Source organism: Myotis daubentonii, chromosome X (assembly GCF_963259705.1).
Source record: "Myotis daubentonii chromosome X, mMyoDau2.1, whole genome shotgun sequence".
Classification (NCBI taxonomy): Eukaryota; Metazoa; Chordata; class Mammalia; order Chiroptera; family Vespertilionidae; genus Myotis; species Myotis daubentonii.
In genome coordinates, this window is record NC_081861.1 from 135,158,907 (window position 1) to 135,169,744 (window position 10,838).

Below are 10,838 nucleotides of genomic sequence, written 5' to 3' on the forward strand. Positions count from 1 at the left end.
TATAACAGTATCACCACTTACTTTTTAGGTACAAAAGGCAAGAAATTCTTTTTGTGATTTAATTAAACCGGTTAAGAATTTTTCATTGCTTGTAACTCACAAAATAGCCAACTGATAGAGTTTTCTAGGCTAAACATATTATTTTATAATGAGAAAAGTGAGGCTCATGGTATCCAAATGATGGCCCACCATTACACTCCTTGTATGGACAAGAGCTAAACTGTTCTTACGTTGAATTTCTGTGCTTTCTGATTCTATGACACATACTGCTGGGATACACTGCAATCACATTATCACAAAGATAGCTTCATTACAGTCTGTATTTTGGAGTGAAATTTTTCATCAGCAAGTTAAAGGGAGATAATTTCCACTCAATGATTTGTGTATCAGCATCTGTAGTAACAACTTAGTGAGTAAAATGATTCAGAAAAAGTCTACTCTTCATCCATTAATCCATCCATCCATCGACTCCTACATAAATATATCTAAATATTTACTTAGCAAATATTTATTAATCACCTGCTATTGGCCAGACAATACGCTGTGCAGTGCAAACCAATCCCCGATGATCTCCTTTATCTCCTCTATAAGAACAGTCATGAGTTGCCAGCAATGTTAGGTCATAAACCAAATGGTATAACATACTGAAATTCATGAACCTTGTTTCTTTTTTTAAAAATATATTTTTGTTGACTTCACAGAGGAAGGGAGAGGGAGAGAGAGAGAGAGAGAGAGAAAAACATCAAGGATGAGAGAGAATCATTGATCAGCTGCCTCCTGTCTGCCCCCTACTGGGGATGGAGCCCACAACCAGGGAATGTGCCCTGACCGAGAATTGAAACGTGACCTCCTGGTTCCTAGGTCCACGCTCAACCACTGAGCCACTGCGGGCAGGCTGAACCCTGGGTCTTTGTTGAGGACTCTAAGTAGAAATGTATGCTTGACAATGGGGGAGACTGAAGTATAAATGTTGAACTCAGAAAAACCAACCAGCTGAGGGCACATGAGGAGCAACCTCCAGCGAAGGGGCTGGTGTCATGGAAGCCAAGGCAAGAACCTGGAGCAGAAAATCACCAAAACTGAACTGGGGCACTGACGCAGGAGTTGTATACATTTCCTCAAAGGTAATGAGCACAATTTCTTCAAAATGCGGTGGACAACTTTTTTTTAATCCTCACCCGAGGATAGCTTTCCATTGATTTTTTGAGAGAGTGGAAGAGAGAGGGGAAGGCAGGGAGAAATATCGCTGTGAGAGAAACACATCGATGGGTTGCCTCCTGCACAAGCCAGACCAGGACCCAGGCCAGGGAGGAACCTGCAACCGAGGCACGTGCCCTTGACTGGAATCGAACCTGGGACCCTTCGATCTGCAGGCTGATGCTCTATCCACTGAGCAACACCAGCTAACGCTCACTCAAGCTTTGAGCGGGGAACTGCTACAGCCCACGCCCCTGGTGGGCCACGGCAAAGCCCTCTGTCCCCAGCCCCCTCTCCTGCTATACAGGAGCACAGACAACAATGACAGGCTCCTGCCACAGAGGTGACCCCGTGTCCTCTGAAGTTCAGCCAAGTCACTTGGCAGCGACACCCTCACCCCCACTTGGCACTTGGCACAGGCCACAGTGTCCTGCCTGTGCCCCAGCTCCGGGCGATGACATCAAAATTGCTCTCTGCAAGGCTGGCTCCGGGAGGAGGCGATCCAAAGGCCGCCCGGAGCTAGCCTTTCAAGTACAGGCTGTGACGGCAACCTGCTCACCCAGGTGCTTGTCCTCACAGGTGGCTGTCATTGTGACTCCGAAAGGACTCTGTGACCCACTTTGTGCACATCCCTCGGGGCCACAGAAGAGCTCAGGAGAAGAATGAGCACCTCGGTGCAGCAGGCGTCCACGGCTCCCCGCAAAAGTGCCTTGTCGTCAAGTGGCCCAAGAAAATGCAGAAATTTCAATCCCTTCAGAGACCTGGGCCTGCGGACCAGTAGGCCCAGTGTTTGAGGGACTTCTGGCCAGATTACGAAAACCAGGAAAGTTCCTTTTTCTAAAAAAAATATTTTTATTGATTTCAGAGAGGAAGGAAGGAGAGATAGAAACATTAATAATGACAGAGAATGATTGATCGGCTGCCTCCTGCATGCCCCCCACTTGGGATCGAGCCCATACCCCAGGCATGTGCCCTTGAACAGAATCGAACCCAGGACCCTTCAGTCCGCAGGCGATGCGCTATTCACTAAACCAAACCACCTAGGGCAGGGGTGGGCAACCCCTGGCACGCGTGCCAAACATGGCACGCCAGTAACTTTTGCTGGCACGCAAAACCCTCTCTTATAATCCTCCATTTACAATTTTTTTCTTAATATTGACTTTTTTAATTTTTAGATAAATTCAGTGTAGGTGCATCTTAGATAAATAATTTTACATAACATGTATACATTAAAAAATAAATGGCCGAAACCGGTTTGGCTCAGTGGATAGAGCGTCGGCCTGCGGACTGAAAGGTCCCAGGTTCGATTCCGGTCAAGAGCATGTACCTGGGTTGTGGGCACGTTCCCAGTGGGGGATGTGCAGGAGGCAGCTGGTCGATGTTTCTCTCTCATCGATGTTTCTAACTCTCTATCTCTCTCCCTTCCTCTCTGTGGAAAATCAATAAAATATATTTTTAAAAAAAAGATTTAAAAAAATAAAAATAAATAAATGTATTTTTCATCATCATATACTGTTTTTTTTTGTCGCTTGAATGAATTTTATTATTTCTTCAAGGTTCTTCACAAAGGTACACCTTAAGAGATATCAAGTAGGCGCAACATGTTCTCAAAAAATTAGGGTTGGCACACAGAAGAATTTTGAGTCAGAGATTTTGCTGGTTTTGGCACGCACTCACAAAAAGGTTGCCCAACCCTGAGCTAGGGTGTCTTTTTGAAAAAATATATTTTTATATATTTTAGAGCTAGAGAAAGGGAGAGGGAGAGAGAGACAGAAACATCAATGATGAGAGAGAATCATGGATTGGTTGCCTCCTATATGGCCCACACTGGGGATCGAGCCTACAACCAGGGCCTGTGCCCTTGACCAGAATCGAACCATGACCTCCTGGTTCCTAGGTGGACGCTCAAGCACTGAGCCACGCCGGCCGGCCAGCAGCAATGTTTCCAGAAGAAATGGACAGGACAAGAAAGAGCCTCGGATGGGGGACAGTTCTGCTCAGCACACAGCCCTGTGTCACGTGCCAAGTGAGAGCTGGAATGACGGTGTCATTTCACAGCCTTCCTTTAACAGCCTTCCCATTAGCTCTGCACACTCCCCTTCCCGCGAGGAGCAGAGAGGATTAACTCAGCGGCTAGGAGCTTTGTCAGATGCGCAAGAAAACAAATCTGCTCCAAAGATGGGGAGAAACAGCCCCTAATGTTCCACTCGGGAGCTTTCACGTTGACACGACATGATTACCAGCAATGACACGATCAAGCATACATTGTTCCTGCATTTCCAAAATGACAATCTACCTTCCTCCCCTTGCCTGGATGCTCGCATCCTAAGGAACTCATTTACCTAAATGGCACTTGCTCTCGCCATTAGGCAATTATCGGCACTTTATGCAGAATTCATTGTGTGCACTGCCAGCGATATATTTTATTTAAGAATTCTTCGCCAAACCACAGAAGTGAGGCAAACGGCCTCTTCTTTAATATAATGCCAATCCTTCCTATCTATCTACCTATCTAAATAAATGAGCCGGCGCTTAACACTGGATATTTAAAACCTAACAAAATAATAGAGCAATCTACCTCAATTAGATCTCTCTTATTTCTTTTATTGGCAGAACAGTTAATTTCCAGAAAGATCTGCATTTTACCACAAACAAAGGGGAACAACTTGTGTAATCTCGCAGATTCATTTGTCTTTTGTCGGATGTGCATTAATAATGTAGGCTTGACAGAGTGGGAAACTGACATGTGCTTCGAATATGAGAATGTTACAAGGCAGTGGAGGCACCCACGGCACCCGCATCCATCTTTATAAAGGAACTGTTCTTGACTTTTTTAAAAAAAATATATTTTATTGATTTTTTACAGAGAGGAAGAGAAAGAGATAGAGAGTTAGAAACATCGATGAGAGAGAAACACCGATCAGCTGCCTCCTGCACATCCCCCACTGGGGAAGTTCCCACAACCCAGGTACATGCCCTTGACCGGAATCGAACCCGGGACCTTTCAGTCCGCAGGCCGACGCTCTATCCACTGAGCCAAACCGGTTTCGGCTTGACTTTTTACCAAACATTTAGAGAAGAAAAATTCCAGAAGAAACATCACACAGTAAGGGATTCAGGGTCTCATCCGCAGTGAGACTTCTTATGAAAACTTGGGGTAACGATTGAGGAAAAAATACTGAAGAACAGCCCTAGAACTAGGGATCAATGTTTGAAGATAATCCACTCCTCCTTCCCTCTTAGGGACACTTGCATTAGACTAGGCAGAGCCTAGGGCAGCGGTTCTCAACCTGTGGGTCGCGACCCCTTTGGGAGTCGAACGACCCTTTCACAGGGGTCGACTAAGACCATCAGAAAACACATATATAATTACATATTGTTTTTGTGATGAATCACTATGCTTTCATGATGTTCAATGTGTAACCATGAAAATACATCCTGCATATCAGATATTTACATTACGATTCATCACAGTAGCAAAATGACAGTGATGAAGTAGCAACAAAAAGAATTTTATGGTTGGGGGTCACCACAACATGAGGAACTGTATGAAAGGGTCGCGGCATTAGGAAGGTTGAGAACCACTGGCCTAGAGGGAATACTTGGAGAATCACACATAAGGATCAGGTAAGGCTTTGGCATTTCTTTTAAAATATATATATATATATATATATATATATATATATATATATATATATATATATATATGAGGCCCAATGCACGAAATCTGTGCAAGGGGCTCAGCCCTCGCAGCCCTGGCTTCGTCCAGAAGGCCATCTGGAAGGACGTCCGGAAGGTCGTTCGGCTGTCTGGTCTAACTAGCATATTACACTTTTATTATTATAGATTGTTATTGGTTTCAGAGAGGAAGGGGGAGGGAGAGAGAGAGAAACATCAATGATGAGAGAGAATCATGGATCGGCTGCCTCCTGCACGCCCCCTACTGGGGATGGAGCCCACAACCAGGGCATGTGCCCTGAACGGAAATCAGACAGTGACCTCCTGGTTCATAGTTCCATGCTCCACCACTGAGCCACGCCGGCCAGGCACCATTTCTAATTTCCACGAGGACGGAATCCTGCCACACTGACTTGACTGTCTTCTGCTGTGATTAACACGAAAGGGGGCTTGTCTCTTTTCGGATCAGGCCTTCCTGGAGACGGATGGGCCCCCCCCAAAAGTGCACACTGACCACAGAACTGACTGGTGGATCGGAATGACTAACCTTCTCCCACACTGGGCTAAGTCGATATTGGAGGATAAAGCGGACGTTTTCACATCTCGTTACTAATCTCCACTATTCAGGTTTCAGAATTGAATTCTGCATGAAGACGATGCGGACCCTGTTTAATTGCCCACCATGGGAGCCACGGGTAGAATAATAGAACAGCGTGCCTTGTCCAAAAAGCACCCTGTCGGCTCACAGGGTGGAGGGGGCCAGAAAACCAGCGGGTTAAAACAGGAAGACATCAGCCTCCAACACTTAGAGCTTGGAAATCAGGGCATGTCGTTTGGGAATGAGCCTCTCGTCTCCCCCACGCCATGCCTATCCGCAGAAACCAACTCACCTCATAATCAATCTTGCCAGCTAGTGTTCTCATATTTTCCTGGTTTTACCATTTGCCTCCATCTACGAACATCACACCCCCAAACTTATGAAGCACATTATTTTTGCATTTACTCTCCCCACCCCCCATGAACAAACATGTTCTCATTCCATTTAACGAAGGAATGGAAAATAAATAACACACGATGCTCTCTAATCTGGAATTATACATATTTGCAGCCCTGCTCAGCAGAAATATTTGTCTAGTACCCACCGCCCACTTTGAATGCAAGAGGGACACGTAATATTCATTTTGGCATCATTGGTTTTTCATCTCTGCAAACAAACCTGGTTTTATTGGGGGTTTTTTTATATATAAAAAGAATAGAGAGCTAGTTCCGAATTAAGATCAATGATCTAGGCCCTGGCCAGATAGCTCAGTAGTTAGAGCATCATCCTTATACTCCAAAGTTGCAGTTCGATCCCTGGTCAGGGCATGTACAATAATCAACCAATGGATGCATCAAAAAGTGGAACACCAAATCTCTCTCTCTCTCTCCTTCCTTTCTCTGTTTCTAAAGTCAATAATATTAAAAAGAGGACTGATCATTGATTAAAGGGATTTTCATCATATCAGGAATTCGCACAAATTGAGTGGCTTTTATTGACCTGGGAAAGTTCTACTGTCAATCAATAGAAGTATTCTATCTTAGAAACTTATTAATATTCATTTATTTAGTATTTACCTGTTCTAAAAGGAAGAGTAAGCAAATGCTTGAGTTATATGACTTTTTGACTTTTTAAAATCCTCACCAGAGGATGTTTTTTTAAATTGATTTTAGAGAGAGGAAAGTGGAAACTATATTTTTTTAAAAAAGAAAAAAAAGGAAGACATCTAATCTCTTTCAAAGAGACGATGTGAAAGAGTGAAAAATTAAATGCAAAGGTGCTAATTACTAGCCATGAATTCATTTTCAAGTTGTTCATTTAACTTCTACAACTAATGAGTAGAGATATACTCCACACTGCAACCTGGGGCTCCCTGGAAACTCAGGTAATTAGAGTATCTCTTTACAATGGACATTACTCAGCAGGTAAGAAAAAACAAATCAGAATGATTCCCTTTACTTGTAAAACTCATTAGTGACGAGGAAAGTACAAATAATTTCCAAAGTACTACTGTGGTTTTTTTTTTTTTTTTAATAATGCAAGGAAAACAGGTGACTTTAGACTAGGAACCACATTTAAAATATATATGTTTTTATTGATTTCAGATAGGAAGAGAGACAGAGAGAGGGATAGAAACATCAAAGATGAGAGAGAATCATTGATTGTCTGCCTCCCCGCCCCCTGCTGGGGATCAAGCCTGCAACCTGGGCATGTGACCTGAATTGGAATTGGATCTTGAGCTCCTTCCTGGTTCATAGGTTGATGATCCCCCACTGAGCGACACGAGCCAGGCCAAAGTACTACTGTTCTTGACATCTTAAAACTGTCTCTGAGGATTGTGGAAATTTACTTTTCAAGTAAAAAAACAACAACAAACCCACAGATTTGGAAAAGTGACACTGATCATCTGGTTCTAAAACTTACCGTTTAGTAATCAGTATAGGTTTTTCTATTACATTGATGATTGGCCCTTACACATTCAACAGCTGGAATTAGGCCACTGTCCATGTTAAAGTGACACCAGGGCTAGTCTTGGTTTTAATCTATTGATCAAATAGCCTAGAACCCAAATCTACCAGAGGAAAAGAAAAAACCACTGTAATTAGAGAAGTCTGAGCTATGCCTTCATAAATTCATGATCCATGTTTTTTGAAAATTTTACTTTTTTGCCAGAAAGTTTGACTGTGTTGAATCAAAGCATCTAGGCCACCACAACTGAGTCTATTATATAAACCCATAACCATGTTACAAAATAGATGGCACAATGCAGTACAAAAATATCTTTCTAGCAACATGAGGGCGCCCTGCAGTGGGTCATGTTCAAGGGCAACTTGAATTTCCCAGGAGGGACCCAGGAGGCAAGCCCTTCAGCCCCCAACTGTACTTTGAAGAGGGGTGTTCTCTCTGCCCCAGAGCAATTCTAGGAAGGGAAGAGATCTGAGCTACAGAAACTGGGAAACATGTGACTGTCTCCCTAGCTATGTTCCAACAATCCAAGCATGAAGGTACGGGATGCTCAAGAGATCAAATCCCCAATCTTGGCAGGTATTTTAATTCTTTTATTTTTTTAAATATATTTTATTGATTTTTTTACAGAGAGGAAGGGAGAGGGATAGAGAGTTAGAAACATCGATGAGAGAGAAACATCGACCAGCTGCCTCCTGCACACTCCCTACTGGGGATGTGCCTGCAACCAAGGTACATGACCTTGAGCGGAATCGAACCTGGGACCTTTCAGTCCACAGGCCGATGCTCTATCCACTGAGGCAAACTGGTCAGGGCGGTATTTTAATTGTTATAAAAATGACTCCCCACCTCTCATGATGAGCCTGTGTTTGCTGGTCCCTCCACAAAACAATGCGTCCTGCGGTGTGAAAGATTCGTTCCCCTTGGCCACCAATCTCTGCTCAATTGTATTAGACCAGGGCAAACTGTGCTTCCGGATTGCAACTCTATGTCACTCATTCCTCAGAACTAAGAATTTCACTTAGGTTGGAGAAGAAAGCAGGCCAGACCCTTGCTGTTCTGAGAAGTGTTTTATAAGTATTCTTCTCATACAACTGCAAAGCATCAGAGCACCGTGGAAATGTTTAGCGGGTCCTCAGAAAGGTAAATGCTGAATTACCATATGATCCAGCAATTCCGCTCCCAACTAGGTCCCCAAGAAAATGGAAAACAGGGACACAAACAGAAATTTGTACACCGGTATTTAAAGAGGTACTGTTCACAAGGGCCCCAACGACCCATTGGCAGATGAATGGATAAGCAAATGTGATATATACCCATACAAGGGGATATTATTAATTTTTAAAGAGAAATGGAATTCTGATATGTGCTACAGCATGGATAAACCTTGAGGACATTACGCTGAGTGGAATAAGACAGACACAAAAGGACAAACACTATATGATTTCACTTCAGTGAGTATCTAGAACAGACAGATTCAGAGACAGAAAGGAGAATACAGTTTACCAGGGGTTGGAGAGGGGGAATAGAAAGTTATTCTTTAATGCAGCGGTCGCCAACCAGTGGTCTGCAGCCCACTCGTGGTCCATGAGGTCCGAAAGGTTGGCGACCGCTGGCTTAATGGGTACAGAGTTTCTGTTGGGGATGATAAGAAAAAGCTCTAGAAATGGATTCTGGTGATTGTTGCACAACACTTTGAACATACTTAATGGCACTAATTGGTACAAAGAAAAATGGCAAATTTTATACTATACATATTTCACCAGAATTAAAATAGGAGCTTCCACAACAATCCAAAATCTTACCCAATATTGATAGGGAGGGGACTTATAATCTGATAGATAGAGCACCTGAATTAATCTGAAAAGTAATCACATTATTTTAAATCTTAGGACTCATATCCTTATGTGAATAGGGGGTTAAGTTTCTGATATGTGAATAGGGGGTTAAGTTTCTGATATGTGAATAGGGGGTTAAGTTTTTCTCAAGTTTCCTTTTCAAGGCCTGTGGGAAGCGATTGGGGAGGTGACTCAGGTGCGAATCCAGCAAGCAGAACCGATAAGCGTGGTCAGGCCGACCCACCAGGAGTCAAAACATCATCTCGTCAACATCATCTCATCGCCTGATGACTAAGGACAATAGCTGACGTCTGCAGACCCCCAGGCCTGCACATATCACCCTAGCCCACTCCCCTTTATAATCCTGTCCCCGGCGCCTGGCTGTAAGACACCCTGTCTTCTTGGTTGGCTGGCCTTCTCAATTAATGCCTTCTATGAGTCAACCATGTCTTCGTTATTGGACACAGGGACAGGCAGCCCGAGCCCAACTGGGGGTTTCCTGGTAACAATGTCCCTGTGAGAAATGTATGACCCGATCCATTATGGGCACCATCCTTTGAGCTGACTTTTCTAGTTATAGGTGCGTCCGTTACATTTCGGAATTGACTATTTCTACAAAGCATTCTCAGTGATACTCCTCATGGCAAACTTTTGTGTTCGCCTCAGACAATGAGTACAGCGGGCCTTAGATTTATGAAGGAAAACTGTTCTGGCCCATGGTTACCATGCCATATGGGCAACTGTCACTTTAAGATGGTGCTTGACCAAGAACAAAGCAAACCCATGTGACGAGAGACAGAAAACACAGGCAATCAAGTTGGTTGTGTAATGGCCTCCCAATGCCTAGGAGTCCCTGGTTGAAGTCGGTTAATTCTCCCGAGCAGAGGGGCAAACAGAGACGGCCACGAGCCAGAGATCTTGCCGTGATGTCGTCTGCGCCACCTACCTGATGAAGCAGTCCCGGCCATCCCGGCTCGCCGTCATCTCCCATCCATAGGGCGGGACCTGGTTCAAGCCCCAGGTTCCCGAGGGAGGTGGCCAGCCTGAAGACTTCGTCCTGTGGCTGCGAAAGAGGAAAGAAAGAAAAGCATCATTACAACGGACTCCTGCACCTTTCTTCTGAGACGCTCCAGAAGGCATGTAGGACCTGCTCCATGCAACTGTGGGCTGTAGCCTCCGCTGACTGCGTGACTCTGTTGTGTCAGGTACCATGCTTTGTACTTTTCTGGATAGAATCTTGCTCGCTCTTTTTTTTTAATCTGTCTTTATTGATTTCAGAGAGGAAGGGAGAGGGAGACAGAAACATCAATGAGGAGAGAGAATCATCGATTGGCTGCCTCCTGCACGCCCCCTACTGGGGATCAAGCTCACAACCCGAGCATGTGCCGTGACCAGGAAGCAAACTGTGACACTCAACCACTGAGTGACATGGGCAGGGCTAGCAAAATAGTTTTGACCTAACCTCTAAAGGGGTTTAGAGCAAGCATGTCAAACTCGCGGCCCGCAGGCCGCATGCAGCACACAAGGAATATTTTTGTGGCCCAGCCAATAAAACAGTATGTAAGAAACGTTTTAATGAAAATTTCATAACTTAATTTTTACAGTATCCTGTTACACATAAT

General features: G+C 44.2%; 1 protein-coding gene across 2 annotated transcripts in view; it reads right to left on the minus strand.

Moving 5' to 3' along the window:
* Positions 1 to 10,275, minus strand: part of FRMPD4 (FERM and PDZ domain containing 4) — a 192,790-nt gene extending 182,515 nt beyond the window's left edge. For both annotated transcript variants that reach the window (XM_059679131.1, XM_059679130.1), the window contains exon 1: positions 10,163 to 10,275. In XM_059679131.1, the coding sequence (XP_059535114.1) occupies positions 10,163 to 10,200 (38 nt within the window). In that variant the 5' untranslated portion in view covers positions 10,201 to 10,275. The remainder of the gene's footprint in view (positions 1 to 10,162) is intronic.
* Between the last annotated feature and the right edge of the window lie 563 nt (positions 10,276 to 10,838).